At 41.5% G+C, this 24,797-nt stretch overlaps 1 protein-coding gene across 2 annotated transcripts in view; it reads right to left on the reverse strand.

The window, feature by feature from the left end:
* Positions 1 to 24,797, reverse strand: part of ITGA9 (integrin subunit alpha 9) — a 389,935-nt gene that overhangs the window by 291,884 nt on the left and 73,254 nt on the right. For both annotated transcript variants that reach the window (XM_078377516.1, XM_073003815.2), the window contains exons 12-14: positions 24,007 to 24,097; positions 23,142 to 23,187; positions 4,317 to 4,471 (exon numbers count right to left, since the gene is read on the reverse strand). In XM_078377516.1, the coding sequence (XP_078233642.1) occupies positions 4,317 to 4,471; positions 23,142 to 23,187; positions 24,007 to 24,097 (292 nt within the window). The remainder of the gene's footprint in view (positions 1 to 4,316; positions 4,472 to 23,141; positions 23,188 to 24,006; positions 24,098 to 24,797) is intronic.

Genomic DNA, 24,797 nt, shown 5'->3' on the forward strand with positions numbered 1-24,797 from the left:
TGGACCGAGAAATCCCAGAAGTACAAGCTGGATTTCGAAGGGGAGGAATAACTAGAGACCAAATTGCTAACATGCGCTGGATTATGGAGAAAGCCAAACAGTTCCAGAAAAACATTTATTTCTGCTTCATTGACTATGCAAAAGCCTTCAACTGTGTGGACCACAGGAAGCTATGGCAAGTCCTTAAAGAAATGGGAGTGCCTGAAGACCTTATCTCCCTCCTGAGAAACCTATACGTAGGACAGGAAGCCACAGTTAGAACTGGATATGGAACAACTGATTGATTCAAGATTGGGAAAGGACTAAGACAAGGCTGTATATTGTCCCCTGGCTTATTTAACTTATATGCACAATACATCATAGGAAAAGCCGGAATGGAGGAATTCCAAACTGGAATTAAGATTCCCAGAAGAAATATCAACAATCTCCGATATGCAGATGATGCCACGCTGATGGCAGAAAGTGAGGAGGAATTAAGGAACCTTGTAATGAGGGTGAAAGAGGAGAGTGCAAAAAACGGTCTGAAGCTCAACATAAAAAAAAAACTAAGATCATGGCCACTGGTACCATCACCTCCTGGCAAATAGAAGGGGAAGATATGGAGGTAGTGACAGATTTCACTTTCTTGGGCTCCATGATCATTGCAGATGGAGACAGCAGCCATGAAATTAAAAGATGCCTGCTTCTTGGGAGGAAAGCGATGACAAACCTTGACAGCATCTTAAAAAGCAGAGACATCACCTTGCCAACAAAAGTCCACATAGTCAAAGCTATGGTTTTTCCTGTCGTGATGTACGGAAGTGAGAGCTGGACCATAAAGAAAGCTGACCGCCGAAGAATTGATGCTTTTGAATTGTGGTGCTGGAGGAGACTCTTGAGAGTTCCCTGGACTGCAAGGAGAACAAACATATCCATTCTAAAGGAAATCAACCATCAGTGCTCACTAGAAGGACAGATCCTGAAGTTGAGGCTCCAATACTTTGGCCATCTCATGAGAAAAGAAGACTCCCTGGAAAAGACACTGATGTTAGGAAAGTGTGAAGGCAAGAGGAGAAGGGGACGACAGAGGATGAGATGGTTGGACTGTGTGATCGAAGCTACCAGCATGAATTTGAGCAGACTCCTGGAGGCAGTGGAAGACAGGAGGGTCTGGCGTGCTCTGGTCCATGGGGTCACAAAGAGTCGGACACGACTTAACAACTAAACAACAAAATTAGTCCGTGATGCATAGGGTTTCCCTTTTTGCACTTAAAGCAGCTACTCTTATTAAAAAGAAAAAGAAAAACAATATTTGAAGGAGCCATGTAACAAGTTTTTATCCATTTTGTGTTTTTACTAGAATTACAGAAATTTATTTTACTACAGTTAATTGAGTAAAATGTATATGCAATATTTAATATTTCATAATCTAATGCTTTGTTTTAAATAATTGTTTCCAGTTTGTAAGAGCTGACCATTTATTGCTGCTTTTATTATTAATATGCGTTTACTATAGTTGAAGCAGTCTGAGAACTTATTCAATAAAGTATCTAACCAGTCTCGAGCTTACAGAAGCATTTGGTGATGTGGAGAATTCCCATAGTATAAATGAAAGAGAATTATCAACTTTCTGCACTCCAGATAAGCTGCTGAAACGAATACCAAACAAGTGTCTAGATTAGATTGAGAACATGCTCAAAATATGATTAAGTTGTTCAAAGCTATCCACTGGGGTGAAAGATGCTGGAAAATATTTTAGTCCAGTTTCCCAACATGATGCCCTCATGTTGGAGCTTTAGTCCAAGAACATCTGGGAACCCAAGGCTGGGACCTATTGCTCTCTGCAAACATAGCATGCTAGAGGTTGGAGAAGGTTGCTTCAGTCAATTGTCTTGTTTCCACATTAATCTGAATTTTTGCAACATATTCTTCCTTTCTAAATGTGCTTCCACCCATTTGTTACAACATTTGGAAGATGTCAAAGTAGACAGGTAAGTGAGTTCTGATCTGCACATTCGTATGAGGGGAGCTGGTGGGATCTGTTTGTTTTGGAATTTACCCCCCACCCCACCCCTCTGATTTTAATGTCTATTGCTGTCTGGTGTGTTACACGGAAACAGCAATACTGGAAACAGTCACATAGTTTAATTCCTCTGAAAAACAGATCAGCAATACATCCTCATGGCGTGGGGGGGGGAGGGAAATACTTGTATTACACCTCTCAGAATATCCCATGGTGACTGGGGTAGTGTGGAAGGTGTACTCTAAAATACATTTTCTTATCTGTCCTAATTGTACAGCAACACACAACTGTTTGCATGACTAATAAATAATAACTACTGTATGTGCTGTCAAGTCAATTTTGACTTATGGCAACCCTTTTCAGAGTTTTCTAGGTAGAGAATACTCAGATGTGATTTTCCACTCCCTTCTTCCGGGGTGCCCTGGGACTGTGCAGCTTGGTCAAGGCCACATGGGCTGGCTCTACTCACAGGCGGCACTGGGAATTAGCTCTGCAGCCTGATACTTAAACCTCTGAGCTATTCAGACAGCCTCTTGCATGACTACTCACTAGAATACATCCAACTCTGCTATAAAAAGATTGCTTAAGATTTTGGGCACACTGTGCTCCCATAAAGTCTATGGAATCTATAGTACAATCCAAAAAAAAAAAAAAAAATGCAGCAGAACAAAACAGAAATCCATCCAGCCATTAAAATGCCCAAAGTAGTTGCACCAGGCCTATAGGTGCCAAAAGAGAGAGACAGTCCATTTTGGGGCTATATTTACATTTGTAAAAATAGATAGGAGAAGGATTCGTCATTTGCAAATAAGCTTAAACAAGCAACTTCTGGCAAACATTTGCTACTTACAGCATTAAGTCTCGTATGTCAGGCTTGTTTCTGGATTGTTTCTGGCTTTACAAGGTTTATGAAGGAGGAGCAGGAAATAATCTACTTTAAAATTATTCCTTCTAGTCTCCCAGTTTTCAGTAAAAACAACTTCACTGCATCTGGAAGTTGAGTCATGGCAACTGGACTTCTTTCTCGTTAGGCTGAAATGTTTCGCTACTCCTCCAAGTAGCTTCTTCAGTCTGAGGAGAGTTCGTAGGATGTTCCTGATTCATGTTGGTTTCACTTCCCCTTGGTCTGAATAGGCAGATACATATTAGGAATCTCCTACCAGCTCGCCTCAGACTGAAGAAGCTACTCAGAGGAGTAGTGAAACGTTTCAGCCTAACAAGAAAGAAGTCCATTTGCCATGACTCAACTTCCAGATAACCACAGCTGGATGACTGAGAATCTTCACAGACAAACTTCATCACATGAAAGTAATGCATCAGAGATTTACTGGGAAAGACTCCTAGTAACACAAAAGCCATCTGAAAGTTCCAGCTGTAACGGCAACCAATCAGGTGTTTTATCCATCCTAGCTTGTAGAGCAATTGACTGTGAGCCAGCAAGCCCTCAACACCAGTTTCACTTCTAATATGAACTCAGTAAATGGCCTTTGGTAAGCCACCATATTTCAGTTTTTGTCTTGTATGTGCATTTGCAGAATAAAACTTCCCATCTACCTCAAACAGTTTGTATAGGATTGCATTTGGAGGGTGCTTTATAAATATTAAGCACCGCTACTATCATCCTTCTTCATAATGGCACATACTATTGCAACATGATGATGTCATATTATTAAATAGCATGCAGCAACTGCAAACTGCCCTCCTAAGAGCCACGGCCTTTTTCAGGACTTCAACAAGCTGTTCCTTCATAATAAAGCATTATTTTCCTTTTCTCATACCCAGTTTTTGCAGGGGGGGCGGGAATCCCACATGACAGTTTAACAGTTCATGTTTGACCCTTTTTTGGCAATAATTTTACCTTCCCCTTACTTTTTAAATTGTACATTCACAAATTTGTGGGTTCACATGCTCTGGTCCATGGGGTCATGAAGAGTCAGACATGACTTAATGACTAAACAACAACAACTACCATGTAGAAACCTCCCTGTTATATTTTAGACTTCAGTTTGGCTAGGCAGCTGTCAGTCCTCATCCTGTGAGTTCACTATCAGAGAGACTGAATTCTTGATTTTCAGTGAAAATATCCAGAAGCTTTACCTCCCGTTGTGTGTCACAAAGTTAGTCTTGTTTCTCTCAACAGTTTCAACATGGGATCATTAAGACAAGAAGTCAGGAATCAAGTTTGACTTCATCTGTTAAATGACTGGGTGGGCATAGCCAACTCTGTGATTTTCACCAAGACAGTCTTGGAACAAAAATAATACAGAAGCCATTACATAAATTAGAAGTCATGGATGTTAAGATTATATCTTACCTATAACTTCCGGAACGTGTTTCCCTTTGAAACTGAAACAGGCGGTGACATTTAAGCAGTTCACCAGCTGTAAGCCATCGTGGCACTGAGGAGCTGTGATGTCAATGGATGTGGGCAGGAGAACAGAGATGTCCATAGTAATAACAGGCCTGGATCTTAAACAACAGCAAAACAAGGGAAAGTATTATCTTTCACAATAATTGGCACAGGGCAATGACTGAGAAACAGGTCATGGTAAAAATGATCATATATGTGAAGCCCTCCAAACACATAACACATTATAAATTCTAAGACTTTTGCACTAAGATTCTACATATAGGTTGCTTTAGCTCATGCAAGCTGGAGGAACTTTGCTTCATCTCTGATTTTGTCACCAACAGCCTCTCATTCTTCTCTTAAATCTTAGGTATGACTTACCCCCCCCCCAACATCTGCAGTGCAGCCCTGAATACCATTCCACATAGGAATCCATTGCTGTGAAGGGGCTCTAATGGTGGTTGTGCCAGTTTTAAGCATACCAGCATTCCTATCAGTTTGGAAGGGAGGCATTTGCCATTTCGTGTGTAAGATAACTACCCCCTTCACATGGCTTCATGTGTAGCAAGGTACACAATGGAATACCACACTGACACTGCAGACCTGTGCTTGTTACCTCAAAGTAACTCTCATCATAATCAATGGGAATGCTCTTTAATAAGCATGATCAGAATTGCAGTTTTATATCTGGCATTTTTAGACATAAATCATGCTCCTATAAACATGAATGACAAAAGTGATATAACATATATGTAATAATGATATTAATATTTATTTATATTGTGCTCTATATCAGAGTGTATTTAAATGAAATCAATAATGTACAAACATGCAATACAACATTTAACCACAACCTTAATATTATGGTGTGTGTGTGTGTGTGTGTGTGTGTGTGTGTGTGTGTGTGTGTGTGTGTGTGTGTGTGTGTGTGTGAATCTGCATAGCATCATAAAACCCTTCAAAAGAAGCAATAATAAAAAAGAATTAGCCAACTGTTAAAAGGAGGTTGTCCTGTAAGAACTGACATGCCAAAAGATAAGCCAAAACTAAAGCCAAAAGGGACTAGGAGGCACCAATGTAATTATTTATTTAAGTTAAGGCACAAATCAAAGCAGTCAACTTATTTCATATGTACAAAGACCAAGCATGCAATATGGTTAATAATAATAATAACACAAAGTCACAAATAACCACCTGAAAGAACGGGATTGATTCCATTTCTATCAATATATTTGGAAATCCACAGCATTCAATGAAGATCTAATTCGCTGATGAGAGGCCATTTTAAGAGAAAGCAGTAACCCAATGTGATAATAAGCATGAAGCACTAATCAGAATTAAAAATACAATATCCAATTTCTGTAAGCTGTGATAAGCTGTGAGAAGGTATCATGGCCTCTCCATAGTCCATCTCAATCACTGCTGCCTTTCAAAAACATACTGTATCAGCCTAGACATAAACGTAAGCCTTATACATTCCTTTGAACCAGTACAGAGTAGTGCATGGAACAGAAAGCTGTAGTACTGCCTCCTTCAGAACTTCCATTGCTCTCCTACTTGCAGAGGATGGTAAGTCTGAAGAGGAAGAGCTACCACTATCTGTGAAGGCTGTCCACATGAGACAAGCCAGTATAAAATCTGGATCTCAATTCATGTAGAGAGCCTCCTGTGAGGATATGGTTTTTGTAGTACTTGTTTTTCAGAGTTCACAGGTGTTCCCATCTCAGTCTGAGACCCAGCTCTTGTTGTGTTGATTCAGTGGAGAAGAACCAAGGTCACATCTCAAGACTGATAAAATTGCATTCCATTCTAAGTGCCTGGGAACAAGAGACTGAGCAGTGGAAAGTTACAAGACAGGCGTGAACTTGTGAACAAAGGCATGTATGCTGATCAGATACCATCACAAAGCACAGACTGATTTAAGTTATAGAAAAGGGAGGTTAGGTATGCGTAAGTTGGAGAAGGAGGAGAAGGAGGAGAGGTTTAAAGCCTTCTTTGATTGATCAGGAAATTTAGCGGTGTTCACTTAGAAGAGCATAGTAATTAAGCAGTAAAACTATTAGCTAGCTAATCATTTTATTGTTTTATGGGAAAGACTTACAGGAGTCTTTATACTTAGATGCTTGGCATTTAACAAATACAATTTGTATCTTTTTGTTTTTCTGTTGTTTTATAACTTTTTATTCTTTTTAAATAAACCTTTTATATTTTACACAAGTGTGGTTCTTGGGGGCAAGGGTGTGAGTGCCTAAAGGAAGTGCCTTAGCCATGAGGGCTGTGTTTGCTATTTTTGTTCTTTGGGTGTCCTGCCTGGTACAGCTGGTGTGCAAGGTTTAAAGTACACAGTTAAAGAGTTTTCATGCCCAAATAAGGAAGTAATTGGAAATCTAGAGTTAGAAGTTTGTCCATAGTTGCCCACTCATGCAGCTTCTAGGTCTCACCCAATCCAGAATGAAAAGATGGTGGAAGCTGGGAACTAGAGTTATGGCATCTTCCCTAGGGCAGTGGAGACAAACCTTTTTTTTGGCTCGAGTGCCCAAAATGAGGGGGTGGGGAAGAAACCAGTGGCTGGCATGCCACCCGGAAGACCAGAACTGGAACAGGAAGTGGCAGTTTCAGGGGGAATCATGGGGACGGACAGGAAGTTAAAGGGGGAATCATGGGGACAGACAGGAAGTTAAAGGGGGAATCATGGGGATGGACAGGAAGTTAAAAGGGGAATTATGGGGACAGATAGGAAATTAAAGGGGGAATCATGGGGACAGATAGGAAGTTAAAGGGGGAATCATGGGGACGGACAGGAAGTTAAAGGACCCAAAACAGGAAGAGAAAGGGGGAATCCTAGCTGCAGCCACTTCAAAAGGCTTGTTTCCACCAGAGTGGGTGGGTGGGCCACTCACTCGCATGCCAGAAGAAAGGGCTTCACGTGCCAGCTGTGGCACCTAGAGTGCCGCCTAGAGTGGTCTTTTAGACCAGATGGGCGGGGTATAAATAAATAAATAAATAAATAAATAAATAAATAAATAAATAAATAAATAAATAAATAAATAAATAAATGTGCCATAGGTTCGCCATCACTGCCCTAGGGGAATGACTCCTCTAAGGAGGCACATTCCTGACACCTCCTTTTTCAAATCCAGTGCTCTCTAAGTAAAAGAGAATGGAAGGAGCAGGGTTATAGCACTCCCTCTCGTCTACCCAGTTTTAAATGAAGGGCTACCTCATACTTACAGAGTAGATTCACTGAATTCAGTGGGATGTCTCCCAGACAACACCTGATTGCTGACATGGAGCTGTCCATGGTTTGGAAAAATCCTGCTTTTAACTAGCAAATTTTAATCTGAGATTCTTTCAACTATCCCTGTCTCTGGATTACATCCTGGATTTAGCACGACAAAACTGCCTTGTCCATGTTGAGATTCAGCATTATTCATCTGCTTTCTATAAGTCTTCTGTCGTGCATTTCTGGAATTTGTTTATACCATCACTAAGGCTGTGTATCTGCATGGTTTAATTGTTGCAGCTGCTGTCATTTAGACTCATTTATCAGTATCACAACATGCTAGCTAAAATCCTGCTGCATAGCTTTACCAGAGTAGGGGGAAGGATGTCATCAACAAAGTCATGCTGTCTCTAATTAAAGATTCCTTGCTTTGACTTCAGGTTGCATATGACTCCTGCACAATGAGAAGAAATTGGGCTCAATGTGGAATCAAAACATAGAGTCTTTAATTAGTGCCAGTCTGCCACTTCCAGTGATGTCATGCTCCTTAGACAATGAAAGAAAAACATTTGTCACTGCATCTCACTAGAAGTATTTTCGTATCCTAATTAATATGCATGGTACAGCCATATATAATGCCTCTGAGGGGAAAAGTATAGTTTGCATTCACTTCCTGTTAGGCAGGAAAGGGAGGCAATCAGCTGTTGGCTGGTCAGTTTTCTATCTTTTATCACTATCCACACTAGCACTGATGCCAGTGCAAAAGAATGCCTAAAACAGACTTCTTTCCTTGACTGTACACAGAGAGGATCAAGGAAAGTTAAGCCTTTTGTCAGTCACCAGCTAGACAGCTGCAAGCCATTTGCATCCTGAGAAAATAATTTCACCTAAGAGTCAGTAAAGAATCACATTTTTGTTAGTTTCAGGAAGCCCTGGTCAATTTCAACTTTCTTGCTCACTTCAGGGCATGTATTTGCTTTTGGTTTGAGCACTGTTGGGTATACATGATCCTTTGAAGAAAGATGTATCTAACATGAGTCAGTGTAAATTTAGTTTTCAAACTCTTCTCAGGTTTGAAAATCAGACTGTGTTTGGGATGGGGGGGAGAGAGTTTGTAAGCGAAAGTCAAGATTCCTTTCTTTCAGAGAATTAATTGTGTGCCGTCAAGTCAATCCTGGCTAAGGGCAATTCTTTTCAGGGTTTTCTAGATACAGAGTAGCTGTGCAGCTTACCCAGGGCTTACACAGGCTGGTTCTACTCACAGGAGGCACAGTGGAGAATTGAATTCCCAGCCTCCGGCTCTACAGCCAGATAGCTAACTCACTGAGCTTTCAGATGGGGACTTAAAACCTCCTGAAAGATGAGCCAGCCTGTGCCGTCATGGGCAAGATACACAGTCCAGAAGAGAATGGTACACCACTTCTGTGTATTCTCTACCAAGAAATTCCTGGAAAGGGTCACAGTAAGTTGGAATCAAATTGACAGCATGCAATTAATAATACTTTCAGATGGGAGGGGGGTCTTAAAATGTAGGCAAAAATATCCATATTAGCATCAATGGCAGTTCAAGAAAAGAAATTTGGAGGGAGGGGACAGAAGGGACAAACTGCATTTCTGGATTATCAAGCAAGGATTAAGCTCTCTTAACATCTGATGGTAAAACTGCCATAATAAAAATAAGCCACTCTTATTAATTTAGGCTTGTATGTTTATCCTTGTGTGTGTGTGTGTGTGTTCATCAAATTCAAATTACAGTAAAGGAAAGTGTTTCAAACAAGGTACAGTCACTACACAAGCATTTCCACAATGCGGGAATTAAAGATACATATTTTCTTAATATTTTATTTTATTTTTGTGACAGAAAACAGTTGCTCTTTACAGAAGCTAGATGGGCCAGTCCATTCTCTTCTACTTTTAAAACACGATAGCTTACGTTTCTTGAGTCTTTCCTCGTGCATTAATTCACCCAGACGTAAGCACATGTAGGACTACAAACCACATATTTTCAAAAGAAAATGCAACAAATGTATATAACTTATCAGGCTTGAAGCATAAAGAATCATTTGTGATCCACGCCAGCCCACAGGGACAAGGTTTGGTTCTTTTTCAATATAAATCTCCTGTAACATTCAAACTTTTTATGTATTCCTTATGAATCTCCCTAGCCGGTGCTATTAGAAACAGCTACAGACTGTTTCTGTATTAATTGATTGTGCTTTTATTATAATAACAGCTCAAAACATTAATTTTAAATTTTAGAGAGACTGAGACCTAATGCACAACATATTAATATACATGTCCAGCTTTCTTTTGCCTAAACCCTACTCACAAGGTCGTTCTAGACCATAGTGCCCAAAATCACTGCTGTGTTGACAGCAACTAGCTTCAGAGCCTAGAGAGCAGAAAAACACCCAGAAAAAAAAATAACTTATTTTGTGGATGCTACTTATTCAAGAATCTTTCTGACACTCAGTGTTACATAGGCTTTCTGTCTCAGTTGCACTCCAGCACATGAAGTACAAATGGCTGCCACAAACTCTTTATTTATTTGTTTGTTTGTTTGTTTGTTTGCTTGCCTACTTGCTTGCTTGCCTGCTTGTTTGTTTATATCCCGCCTATCTGGTCAATTACGATCACTCTAGGTGGCTTACACCATAAAATACATGAATAAATATCAAAAGGATTATTATACAATAGACAACTTCAACAAGATGGAGAGCAAACAACGTAAGTCACAATAGAGAAAGAAAAGGAAAACATCAGGAATTAGCTGGAGGGAAGGCCTGCCAAAACATCCATGTTTTAAATTGGTTTTTAAAGATACGCCGCAAGGGGTGTGTGTGCAAATCTCTGGAGGCAGATTGTTCCAGAGGCAAGGAGCCAGCGCCGAGAAGGCCCAGTTTCTTGTTTTTTCCTTCCGGGCCTCCCTTGGCATCAGGCTCCTCAGCCTCACCTCCTGACTCGCACAAGTGACACGGGTAGAACTTGGTGGGAGTAAGCATTCCACCAGGTATCGAGGCCCTAAACTGTTTAGGGCTTTGTACATAAGCATCAAAACTTTGAAGTCAGCGCAGAACCGAATGGGCAGCCAATGCAATGCAGCCAGAATAGGAGAAATATGGTGGAATTTTCTCGCTCCGCTAAGGAGTCTGGCCGCCGCATTCTGCACCACTTAGAGTTTCCACATCAACCTCAAAGGTAGCCCCACGTAGAGCGCATTGCAGTAGTCTAATCTGGAGATTACGAGCACATGGACCAAGGTAGTAAGTGCCCCCAATCGAGATAAAGTCGCAGCCGGGCTACCTGCCAAAGATGGAAAAAGGCGGAACAGACCAACAACGCCACCTGAGTTTCCATGGTGAGCGCCGGGTCCAGATGTTCTTCTATATGTTCTTCTATTGCCAGGAACCAAGCCTGTCTTTAGCTCAGTGATCCTACTATTTAACTATTTAACTATATAAATATTCCTAGGTCATTGAGTCTAAGGACAGAACCAATCACCTCCTGCTAGAATTGGTCAGTTTGGAATTGGACTGCTATGGTCAGTCAAGCCAAAAACACCTACCATACTACCACTGGGGTACCAGTCATGGGACTTCATGGAGGAGGGTCGTGATTGCATAACAAAGCAAGAAGGAATTTCCAGGTTGGCTGACACCATGCCAACCTGGACATTCAACAGGAGCTCTAGCACACACCCAGCCCCAGCAATGTCCAGCCTGCCCGTCCCTCTTTAGTTATTCCTTCATTCTCACATGTTCAATGATGCCCTTTCCCTCTGTAGACTGCCAATGGCCTACTGGCATCTTGAAGAGAATGTCAGTAGCTGCAAAATGCATAGCATATGTTAGCTGAAGAGCTGCAACTGAGCTACACAGATGATACTATATGAACATACTTGCACATAGGGAAAGTGCCTTTCCTTCAAGCAATGACCAGAGTCCAAAACTAGGGGTGGGGGGAAAAAACAAAAATCCCACAAACAAATAGAACAGAAAACAAAAGCAAGAGGAAGCTTCATATACAGTATGTCATTTAGTTACATGGAAGCTCAATTTAAAAAAACAGAAAGGGGGCTGAATAAAAGTCTGGACAGAGCCAATCTACATGTTGCTTTCCACTTCGAACAGATGATACACATCTAACCTGCCTTTGACATACCAGCCTCTGCCTTTTTTACTTTCTCTGTGTTTCTCATAAAGCCACCACCTGTTCCTGAACCCCAGTCCTGGCTACCACCACCCGCTGCCACCTCTTCTGCCTTCCTCACGTTTTCAGCCTACCCTCCAAGACTTCACTCATCACCTGCAAAGCCTGATCATCTGCAACAGGTGTCCTGTAGTACACACATTCATATTCATTTCAGCCCCTGGTTAGGGTCAAACGACAAAACCATTCTTGCTCTTTTTTAAAGTAAAATTTCCTCTTGTTTTATCGATAATTGTTGTCTCCTGAAAGCAGCTTGAATCAATAATAAAGAAATGGGGGGGGCAGGGGAAGAGAGAGGCCCTGCAGTAGGAAGATCAGTTATTCACAGAACTGTAAGAAGTTATTTTAAAAACTTGACCTTCTAAGCATCTGTTGGTCAACAGTGATCATGAGGGATGCTGGGAACTATAGTCCAAAAACATAATCTGCCCAAGCCCTGATTCCACAAGGCAAGAACAAAATCATGAGTAACAAATGGGCATTCAGATGTACATCAGGCCAGGCTGGCCATGTCTTGCTGCCATTCATCTTTAAACACCAATTAGTGCCTCTTGTTCCTTTGACTGACTGATGGGACTAGCATATACTTCTATCTTGTTTATTGCAGTCTCAGGACAACAGACTGTTAGAGCTGAGTGTTCTTTTCAGCAGGAAAGATAAAAGCAAGTCTTCTGGAGCTGCTCCTTCTCTGGCTTATTGGTGGCACCAAACTGGTCTCTCACTCCCTTGTTTTTCCTGAAAGGTAAAGGATGCAGCCTCCCAGTGGCGCTAGTCCAGTGTGTATCCCCCTCCTCTGCTTCAGTCCTTGAGCAACTCCATCTGATGATTTACAGACCTTCCAACATTTCAAAGGCATGGAGTTTGAGACAATGCAAGCTGATATCAAATTGCTGGTTTATATGTGATAGCTCATTCTATCTTTTTTTCAGGGAAGGCTTTTTGAGCCAACTGAAGAAAACATGTCGATTTTGAAAGAAGTACATGGAATACTATGGGGCTCCCCAGATACTGACCAGCTCCAGGACCCCCATCCCAACAAGTCTCAAAAGCAGCTGTGTGTTATATGACCTCTTGGCATTACAGAGATGAATGAAAAGTAGGCCAAGACAATGCCCTGCCTCATCAAGAATGGAGGTCAGCAAGGAGAAGAGGCTGGCCAGCTGTTTTGTCTGATAGAGGCTCAAATGCCTTTGTTCTCTTTTGGTTCCCTTTCTCCTCTTGTCTCTTCCTTTCGCCCCCTCATCTGTTTCTCTTTCCTCAGGAAATGTCTGCAACTCTCTTCCTGATCCTAAAGGCAACAGAGCCCTCCCTCAGCAGACATACCCTCCAAACACATATATATATATATATATATATATATATATATATATATATATATATATATATATATATATATATACACACACACACACACACACACACACACACACACACACACACACACACACACACACACACACACACACACACACAACAGGGAAGAACCTAAAGGGGAAAAAAATCAACCAATTTGTAAGATGTGATAAGAAGATGAAGCAGACATATGAATGGGATGTGGATACCTAATTCTTCATGTCACAGATTTGCTTTAATAAATATTTCTCTGAGAGTCAAATTATGGCAGACTGCCTCTTCTTGTCTTCAACATAAGGAAACTTTCATATCCTGCAACCTGGGCTCTAGTGTGTTGCTATGGCAATTTCAAGTTGAAGAAGCGGTCAGTCATGTGGCCCTCATAACAATGAATCACTTTGTTTCACTACATGACAAAGGTTCCCCTTGACATTTACTCCAGTCATGTCCAACTCTAGGGTGCAGTGCTCATCCCCGTTTCCAAGCCATAGAGCGTTTGTCCAAAGACAGTTTCCGTGGTCACATGGCCAGTGCGACTAGATACGGAACGCCATGACCTTCCCACCTACATTTATCCCACCTAGATTAATAGGTGGTAGCTATTTATCTACTCACATTTTTACATGCTTTCGAACTGCTAGGTTGGCAGGAGCTGGGACAAGTGATGGGAGCTCACTTCGTCGCATGGATTCGACCTTACGAATCCACGCAACAAAGTGAGCAGCACAGAGGCTTCTGCAGTTTAACCCGCAGTGCCACCACATCTCCATTACTACATGACAAGGCAACCACTTAATGCTTGGAAATTACTTATGAAATGAATGGGTCCATTGACACATTGAAAACTGCACAGAATGTAAAACTTGAGCTGTGGTTTCTACTTCAGCTGATTAGGAATAAAAATGGCCAAAACTGACACTGACTTTATTCAAGTCCAATTCTATTCTAGAATACCTACTCTACATCTTATACCACACCATTCAACTATAATAGCTCTATACCTCTAAAAGCAGGAATAACGAATTCATGGCCCTGACTCCTCCTCTACACAGGTAAACAGGCTTTATAGAGGGAGTGGGGAATATGCTGGACTGAAGCTACTGTTAGTCTCAATCAAAATAGCCAGTGGTGGGGGATGACAAGTTGCTGGATTCCAACTTCCATCATCCCCCACCACTGGCTATTTTGACTGAGACTAACAGTAATTTCAGTCCAACATATTCCCCACTCCTAATACAAAGCCTGTTTACCTGTGCAGAGTGGGAGTCAGAGAACCGTAGCCTCCAGAAATACACTCCTGTAAAACATAATCAGACCACACTGAGGTACAGAAGTACTCTCTGTTAAATTATCCGGATATTGCACCAGGTGTTCACTAGTGTAGGAGTTTATTCCAAACCTGAAGTGCTTGTAAAAGCTTTTTTCCCTCTAACCATCAAAGAGCCGCAATTAAAGATGTAACAAGTATTCATAAAATTTATTTTTCTCAATGGCTTTCAGAACCTCACCATCCTGAAATTCCCCATTGAGAGTTTTTCCTGAAAATCAGATTTATTTTCATAATGTTCAGTATCATTTTCCTTTTTATTGCCCCTTGTTTACCTGTTGTTTTGCACAGGAAATGGCAAAATTTTATGTTATCTCTGATGAAACTTGTGCATGAAAGCTAGCAATCCTGCACAGCTGGGGGTTTCTTCTGCCCTTTCCAACGGAACCCTGCACATGACATATGCTATTCTGTGTACGGAATGTAATAATCTTGTGAAGCTTTCTTCCATTAAAGAATGACAACAAAACGTCATGGAAATCCCATTAAAAAAGGGGGGGGGGAGTCCTTGTACCAATACAAAGGGAAGGGCAGGAGATACCTTTATTAAACCACAAAAAAATCACAAACAAGTGCTAGCATTCAGCCTGAGAATGCCTATAAGGGGGAAAGCTAGTGTGATTTCATCACTGGTCCAATAGAGATTATCATCCACAGCACTTTTGGACTGGAAATCCAAAATTCTTGCACAGAGAAATCTTGCTACAAAAAGAAAAGTATTATTTTATTCTCCAGTTCTCTTTGTGAGTAAAAGGCCATCCAATTCACATTTATAGCCACAATATTTTCCCCTTTGACAGTGACTGCTAGCAGGACCAGATCCAAAACAGAGTCACTCTGAATAAGATGAAGACATTCACATGTTCAGGGTGGTCCCTAAGCTTTTTAGACATGTAAAAGCAATTGGTTTTTTCCCTCAAAACTTAAAGAAACTGGCCCTCTTTCCCACAGAGAGGTTTAGTTCCAACAGATAGAGAATACTGAGCAACAATAATAGCAACAGCTACAGAAATATTGTGGCACCTTTAAGGTTAAGAAATTCATTTCGGTGTGAGCTTTCACAGGGGACATCCACATCTACAAATAGATGTGTTTTTGTTGTTGCTGAAACAAAGTAACAGAGCTACTCATCTGAAAACCATGTAAGTTGGGTGCTAGTTTGAAAAGAAAACTCATAAAGCAGGTAATGAAGAAGACTAGCCAGTTAGAACATTCCTGGTGGGAGGAAGGATATATATATACAGTGGTGCCTCGCTTAGCGAGGTTAATCCGTTCCGGATTAACCCTCGCTCAGCGAATCCATCGTTAAGTGAAACAAAAAAGCCCATAGGAACGTATTAAAACTGATTTAATACGTTCCTATGGACTTAAAACTCACCGTTCTGCGATTTTCCTCCATTGCGGCGGCCATTTTGGATGCCTCGTTAGCGAGGCAAAACAGCGGTCGCCATTTTGTTTTAGCGGCGGCCATTTTGGAACCGCCGATCAGCTGTTCGCTATGCTTTGATCGCGTCCGCGCGATCATCGCATAGCGAAAAAAGCCCATAGGGGCCATCGCTGAGTGAACGCTCCAGCGATGGCCCGGGACCCCTCGTTGTGCGGTTTCATCACATAGCGAAGCGTTCGCTATGCGAGGCACCACTGTATATTGCAACACAATGTGGCAGCTCTAATGAGTTTCTACTGTATATTCAGGTCTGCTGAATCTAAAGCCTGCATAGCATGTGACAATGCAAGCCGTTATTGCAGCTGTCCAACAGCTCATTTTTGCCTTCTTGAGGAGAGCTACAAACCCCTCTATTCAATTTCTCCACAGAGTTAATTTTCCATATGGAATAGAAAACACTGAGTCAGGCCAACATAAGTATCTGACTTCTTGTTGCATTGGAAAGACCAGCCACACCATTCAGGACAGTATGTGACATCCTTATAACAGTATATAACATCACATGCAGTCCTAGTTGTGAGATGGCCTCATGTCCAACAAGCAGAGGAGGAACAGTATGGCTGGGATTTTTCCCGACATATGTCTTGACCTTGCAGATGTTGCTATTTGGACTATAGATCCCAGGATTCCCTAGTCAGCATGGTTGGTGGATTTGGGGGATTGGAGTGATAGTCCCCAAAATATTATTTCAAAGCTCTGCCTGGCTCATCTACTGAAAGATTTAAGTTAGTTCCATGACCACCACAGTTTACCAGGATGAAAGCTGCACACATCAGCGAAGACTAAGCATACACATAGTGACAATGCTCATCATTCTCCCAAGTGAAAACAGCTTCTCCCAAAAGCTTTTAACATCTCTTGGCCATGTGCATGTTGTTTTTGGCAAAGTAACTTTACAGAGACTTTGTTGTGGGGTGAGGCATGGGATTGGGAGGCAGGGGCCCTGTTACTTTATCCTAATCTTAATTCAAATAGCAAATGCAGCCCACACCCTCGCAGGCGGTAGCTGCAACTAATCAGCTGCACCACATGGTTAGCTCATAATACACTGATCTCTAAAAAAATAAACAGAGGCTGTTGCGGTGGGTGGGTTCAGGTTGCTGTGGGAACATGCAAAGCCTCCCATGTCTGCTTTTCATACAGACATAGCATGATATTTAAAAAATGAATATACCGCAGATATCTAGACAGTAGAGATGTAGAGATTTGGGTTTTGGACTACAACTCCAAGAGAAGTCCATGTTGCCCATTGAATTCTGGGAACTGTACCTCCAAAACACCCTGCTGCAAACTGCTAATAGACAGCTAATTTTTCTTCCTTTTTTTCTTCCTGGAGTAAGAATATATGGAGATTCGTCTGGTTTCTATTACAGTATTCTTGTGCCATATCAAAATGGCAGGTGCTCATGTTTCTCACCAAGCACTATAAACACGGACAAGAAAATTAGGAGAAGGCATTCATAGTTGTAAAGCCAACCATTTCCCCTCCTGACAAATGTATATTTGCTTGAAGGGGAAATGGCAAGTGGGTAATGATAATGATACAGAGGTACTACCTGAAGAAGCCCACTCTGGACTCAGAAGTATTAGACAGTTATCAGCTAATTGTCAATAACCACCTTCTAAAAAAGGTAGTAGCCTAGTATCAGACACTCGTGGAAGAGATGCCTTTCTTAGAATCATTTCAGTCTTCGTTTAGACCTGGAAATCGGTCTTGGTCACTATGAAAAACAGAGGTTGTAGTACAATTCCTTCATTCTGCTCACTCTGTCATGGGGCAATCTCTTCACCTGACCTCTATTCATTGCACATCACTCTAGATTGTGCTAAACTACTCAGCCTTTTACTCCTCAGGTAATGCAGCTCTGAAACATGGATTGGCCAGCTTCAAGCCTTACAAGTACCCTTCCTTTCTTCAACTCCCTAGGCCTTACACCAGGCCATCCTGGCTAACCCCCGCATTCTCACATGATAGCCCAGAGTATTCTGTCTCAATAGGGCACGTCTCTCTGGCCCAAATACCACCTCTTTAGTGCTTTCTCAATGGATTCACATTCATATTTCACCCACCCAGTGGCCCCATGCCCCAGGAGCCTGAGTATATTCCAATACTGAGGTTCTAAGAAGAGCCACACAGACAATAGAACAGCTGCTAGGATGGATTGACAGAAACACTCTCCTCCCCAGGTAGCCAGGTCAAGGACTTCTTCCATGAGGACAACTCATCCACTGTTCTAATACTCCATACACACAGGGCTGCCCAAGAGCAGGAAGGTTACTTCTCTTCTTCTCTGGGGGCAACTGGCCTCCCCACCCTCTTCCTTCCATCCCTGCCATGCTTCTGCCAACTTTTCTTCTATGTTTCACCTACTGCTCTCCATTGCTCCACCTCCCTTGTCTGTTTTAACCCCTTTAAATTCCATGCTCCTGCCCACACACCACACCTCCTGGATTTTTTAGTCCCTCCTGTCTCTGCCTGGTTGCTATGCAATGAGAGGCTGGTTGGCCAGTGGGTGCCACTTCTAGACACTGCAGTCTCGCCTCTGCTTTCCCCATGCTTCTTTATTGGTGAGTGCATTGGATGGGACCAGGGAAGGATCGATGTCTTCCTTTCATGGCAGTATGGATCACCAAAAACCCCTGGCACAGAGCCGGGAGCTGACTGGCTTGCTCTAGCCGGAAGGCCCCCTCCCCAACTCACACCCTCAGTGACTTTTATGGCTATGACTATGGCCTAGTGCTGTTCTATTCCTGTGAGCTGGCAGTAGAGAGCCATTTTACAATGGTCCCGTTCCTATTTGCAGGGCTGGCTGACGCACATATAGTGCTGAGTGACCACTCTTTGCCCCTCATCACCACTTCCATGGACTTGAAACATGTGGAATTTGATTGCAACAGAAAGGTATTTTAAGAAATGGGAAACCGCAAAACAAGTACAGAGTGATGGTGAATTTTTTCACGATTGCTCTTAATTGTGGTTTCAGAAAGTTATCTACTGATCAGTTGTAATACCATAATGAGTAGCATTTTAAAATAGCCTGGGTGGGGGTGAGGATGGGAAACAGAGCTTCATATTTTTCCATCACTCTCTATCAAACTCCTTTGTTCATTTTATGGCCATGTTACTCCAGCTGTTTCCTCTGATCAAATCATCAACACACTAGTTCTATTGCAAGCCTTCTCAACACACTATAATATAAAAAAGAGAGGCTTTAAAAAAAGCTTCCCCCACATTTACTATTATACACCATCAATTCAACAAGACAAAATGGTATGATCTTCAATAACTGCAAACACATTTCCCTTAACATTATAAAAAGAGAAAGCACTGAGTATACATCTTCCTTTGAGAACCTATTTTGCTCCTCCACTATCACACATCCATTTATAATAACTGATGACTGTGCTGTATCTATGTGAAATGTACCTTACAATACTGAGGATATTATATATTAAGTACTATGGTACAATCAGTAAAATAGCATTCTCAACTCTCTTTCTATATCGGGTGGAGGTGTAAGTAAGAGGAGTTATGTTCCAGTACATACCAGTCCAGCATGGGTTCATGAAAATACTGTCTTAGAAAAAAAATATTGTGCCATTGCCCTATCCCATTAAAAGAACTGGGGGCAGCTTTTTTTTCCATTTTTAACCATCTTATATTTTCCCAGTCACAGTAAATCCATTACAGAAGAAAATGGGGCCATATTCCTTTGAGTGACAATGCAAAGGGAGCAACAGGGTTAGAAAACTCAGACTTGGGCCAAAAAAAATTGAAAGCTCATTATAATTGCATAAAATGATGTACTGTAGATAAATTTGCCTGGATGAGAGGGATTGTCGAAATTCATTCCAAACTGGCTTCACTCTTGGTTATGAGATGAAGGTGGCTTTGGAGACCTTTGTAGTATTTAGGACAAGGGGAGGAGACACCATGTTTCTGCTGGTTCTGCTGTACCTTTTGGGGGCTTTCAGTACCATCAACCATCAACCTTTTTTGATCCACCTCTCTGGTCCTGGAGGGGCTAGTACAGAAAGCAGTTTGGGAAGATTCCTATTGAATGCTATGGTTGTCAACCAAAGATGTCCCTCATTCTGAACACTTTCTAACATTTGTACAAAATTGCTGGGAGCAGCTTCTGACGTTTTGAGATATCTACCTAAATACAAGGAAGCTGATTTGTTTCTTAAAAAAAGTCACCCCACTAGTCAGCTTAATGGCTAGGCAAGTGGAGGCTCTGAATCTGTTTCCCCTCAGTCCTAATCAAAACCCTAATCATTCCTCTTTCCCTGCCACCAACCCCTCCACATGTCTTGAATCTAATATGGAGGGGAACTCTCTGGACAAGATTCAGAGAGCAAGCAGGAGGCTGCAGGGGCAGAAAACATCCATCTTACAAGCAATCATCCACCTACATGGCAATGAATTTACTCTATCAATCTGGAAGCACCCTAACAGCTCTATAACACCAGAGGTTATTTCCATACACATTGCAGGAATAGCCGCCTAGAGTGGTCCTGACCCGACCAGATAGGCGAGATATAAATAAAATAAATAAAATAAAATAATTTTGGAAACATTAACATATAATTATCACTGTTAGCTCTTGGCTATTGCACAAATAGGAATAAACACAAATAATCTTAATATCCAGTGACCAGAAGAACAACTGTATAAACTAGGACAAGTAGCACCCCACCTTTTGCAGACTAAGTGATTGATTACTTAGGCATATCACCCACTGTTTGGTCTGCTGTAGAGCTGAGCTGGTTCTCTCCTAAAGACAGCACTCTAATAACATATTTGCTAGACTGAACCAGCCCACCCCCCAGTGCAGTCTTATCTGCACTTTTCTGATCTCTGTCAGTGGCTTCTACTTTTTTTGGTGCCGTTAGGATCAGCCTGTTTGGGTTTGTTTCCAGTGCATGCCATGCGATGGCTGGAAATGAACCAAAGTAAGCCTTCCCCTGTCAATTTGTCTGTATATTGAATTGGTTTCGGAAGAGCAAATCTGTGGAGATGCTAAGGAAGTAATTTTTTTAAAAAAAATGTTTATTTGGGCAGTGCATATGCATTGCATCACTTTAAACCAAAAGTAAAATGAACATAAAAATCCCCCTTGTTGCTCCATCTTATCAGGATTTTGTTTTTAAGCAACGTAGTGCATATATTGAACACAGGGTTTCCTGGAGACATCCAAGATCAAAGCATTAGCTTGATTTGATCCTCACTAGGCGCTCTAGCCTTCCTAGTATTATGATCACACACAGTTATCAGAGTGCTGATTGCGACACTGATCACTTCCTGGTGTGTAGTAGAGTAAAACTGCAAACAAAGAGATTGTATCACACAAAAAAGGAAGGAAGAGCACATATCGACATCAGCAAGACTTGCGATCAAAGAAAAGTGGAGGAATTTGCCCAAGCGCTTAAGGAAACCCTTCCAGGCCCGGCTGATGCAAGTGTACCTGAATGATGGAAACATTGGAAACATTTCAAGAATGCTATTTATAACACCGCCTTGTCCGCATTTGGCAAAAAGACAAAAAAAGATGGCAGACTAGTTTGAAGCCCATTCAAAGGAGCTGATGCCAGCCATCAAGGAAAAGAGGAGAGCTCTACCAGCATACAAAGCCTATCCTAGTGAGTACAACTTGCAGGGCCTTCAAGTTGCTTGTAGCAAAGTCTAGCAGGCTGCCAGGAGTTGTTCTGATTATTGGCTTCAGCAATGCTCTCAGATACAGATAGCAGAAGAAACAGGTAACATCAAGGGAATGTATGATGGTATCAAGCAGTCTTTAGGTACAATTCAGAAGAAATCTGCTCCCTTGAAGTATGTTACAAGAGTGATCATCCAGGACTGAGCACAGCAGATGGACTGCTGGGTGCAGCACTACTCTGAGCTATATTCCAAAGAGAATGTAGTAACCGAAGAGGCATTAAATAACATTGAGTGCCTGCCTGTCTTGGAAGAGCGGACAGCGAAACAACTTCAGCAGAAATAAAAGCGGCCTTGGATTCCCTCGCCTCTGGCAAGTCACCTGGAAAGGATAACATCCCTGTTGAAGTGCTGAAGTACTGTAAAGAGATCATCACTACCAAGCCGTATGAAATCTTTTGTCTTTGATGGAGGGAAGGTGGAGTACAACAGGACATGAAGGATGCAAACATTGTCACATTGTATAAGAATAAAGGAGGCAGGGGCGACTGCAATAACTACTGTGGCATATCTCTTCTCAGCGTTGTAGGGAAGCTGCTTGCCTGTGTTGCGCTGAAGAGGCTCCAGGTGCTTGCAAACAGAGTCTATCCAGAATCACAGTGTGCATTTCGAGCTAATAGATCCACCACTGACATAGTATTCTCTCTCAGACAGTTGCAGGAGAAATGTAGGGAACAATGACAGGCACTCTTTGTGTCCTTCATAGATCTCACAAAAGCCTTTGATTTGGTTAGCAGGGATGGCCTTTTTAAAATACTTCCCAAGATTGGATGTCCACCTCGACTCCTTAACATCATCAGGTCCTTTCATGAGGAAATGAAGGGCACTGTAGTTTTTGATGGCTCAACATCAGATCCCTTTGACATCCGAAGCAGGGTGAAATGGGGTTATGTCCTTGTCCCGACTCTGTTTGGGATCTTTTTTCCTGTCATGCTGAAGCACACCTTTGGAATTGCAACAGAAGGTGTCTATCTCCAGACCAGATCAGATGGAAAGCTCTTTAATCTCTCTAGATTGAGAGTGAAGACCAAAGTCCAGCTGAAATGCATGCGGGTCGTCCTCTTCACCGATGACACAGCTGTAGTTGCCCATTCTGCTGAAGACCTCCAACAACTCATGAATCACTTTAGCAAGGCCTGCCAAGACTTTGGATTAACAATCAGTCTGAAGAAAACACAAGTCATGGGCCAGGGTGTGGACTCACCTCCCTCTATTACCATCTCCATGCAAGAATTTGAGGTTGTTCATGACTCTGTGTACCTTTGTGATGTTAAGTGTACCACTATATGACACTGGCAAACTGACAGTGAGTTGCTATTACCAAATAGGATCACTTGATGTCTGAGGATCGCCCTCAATAGCATACCGGACCTCCTAGCAACCCTATTTGGTCCACATGAGCCCGCTCTAGCAAAGCCATGTAGCCAAGCCCTAACTTAAGGGTGAAAACTGGTAATCATAAGAGGAACACAAGTGACCTTAGTAAAGAACTAAAGACAAACTGATCTCACCTGAGAAGAATCACATTGTTTGACATAAAGGCTCCAATTGTCACATCTGGAAAAGCAAATTAAAATATTTAGAAAATTATCAAAATTATCAAATGTTATAATGATCAAATTATCACATATAATATGTTGTGGATAAGGCATCCTTACCCACAACATACTATAGACAGAAGAATTATTAAACTACATTACATGATTAGTTGTAGAAAAAAAATAACATAGAAATTTGTTCATTCCCCCTGCTTGCATAATGGTCTGTTACATGAAGAGCTGGACAGTTATTCCGTCAACATTGCCAGAGACAAAATTGAAAACCACCACTCCTCGTTTAACTTTGCAGACCTCATTCTGAAACTGGCATAAATGTCTAGCCACAATTTTTAGCTCTCAAATTTTTACTGCACTACCCCAACACAAGTGTGCCTGGCCAGATGAAGACCCATACGTGATGATCAAAAGCTAACATTAGTTTGGGATATATCTTTTTAGGGCCGAATCAAGGTATCACCCCTCCTTGTCCTTGGACTGTGTACAAGGACCACACACCTTTTTTTCCCTTTTGCTTGCTGAGCTTTTGCAAAGAGATGGCACTAGAGACCTTCTTGCACAAGAGCATTCTTTCCAAAAGAATGAACCGAGGGCAAATACATCCTTATTTTTGCTCAGATCTACTTCAGACTTAAAGAATGTGGTTCAACTACCAAAGAAAAAATAAACAGATAGTAGAAAAGTTTGTCTTATTTTTAGAACAGAAACAAGGGAAAATGGAAGTGTGCACGTCCTTGGACCTATCAATAGCAATTTGTACACCCTCCCATATGTTTTATCTCTTGCTTTGCTTTACTTTTTGCCAGCATTCCAAACCTACCTGGATAGCCATTCCCATCCATATCAACACCTCCAGAAATGGACTGGCCAAACATCTGCAGTCTTGGACTCAACTGTTTTCCAGATATTCTCTGTAACAGATAAGACAGAAGTGGAATCAACAGAACCAAGCAAATGGAAATGGTTAGGTTCTATGTGATCAGGGATAAGCAAGGATTTCATTTCATTCATTTTTGTAAGACTTGCCAAATTTGCAAATATTTATAATCGAATGGGGAAAAACATTTTTAAAATCCAGTACCGTATTTAAAAAATGTGAAATTAACAGATTCATCCATCCAGGTAGTTGAATGTGTAACTCTTAAACCTCTGGGCAAGAATCTCTGTGTATTCAACTTAGCCAATTCCGTATTAGGTCAATATTTTTCCCACATTCCTTTTAATTACTATGTGTATGGCATGAACAGCAGTCTCCCACAGACTTGACCAGTGCAAATGGAAATTATTGTTTTAAATCCCTTTTGAATAATTTACCTAATTTGACCATGGTATGGAAAATATTCAGCTTTTAAGAACTCCTAATGTAGAACAAAGTAAAACCAATAGATTTTCCTAGTGCATATGGGATTGTATTCAATAACAAGTCTCCCATCTTTTTTTAAGGAATTGGGTGGCATAAAGTGCTAGCTATGGTTTCATTCACCTCTCACTGTTGACTTACACATTTGCCTATCTATATGTATGCATTGTATCAACTTCATATTTAAGACAAAGAAGGCTATTCTTTTTGAGGCAACAAGTTGTGATTTATTTGTTTTTTAAGAAGTCTCT

This window comes from Pogona vitticeps, chromosome 6 (genome assembly GCF_051106095.1).
Source record: "Pogona vitticeps strain Pit_001003342236 chromosome 6, PviZW2.1, whole genome shotgun sequence".
Classification (NCBI taxonomy): Eukaryota; Metazoa; Chordata; class Lepidosauria; order Squamata; family Agamidae; genus Pogona; species Pogona vitticeps.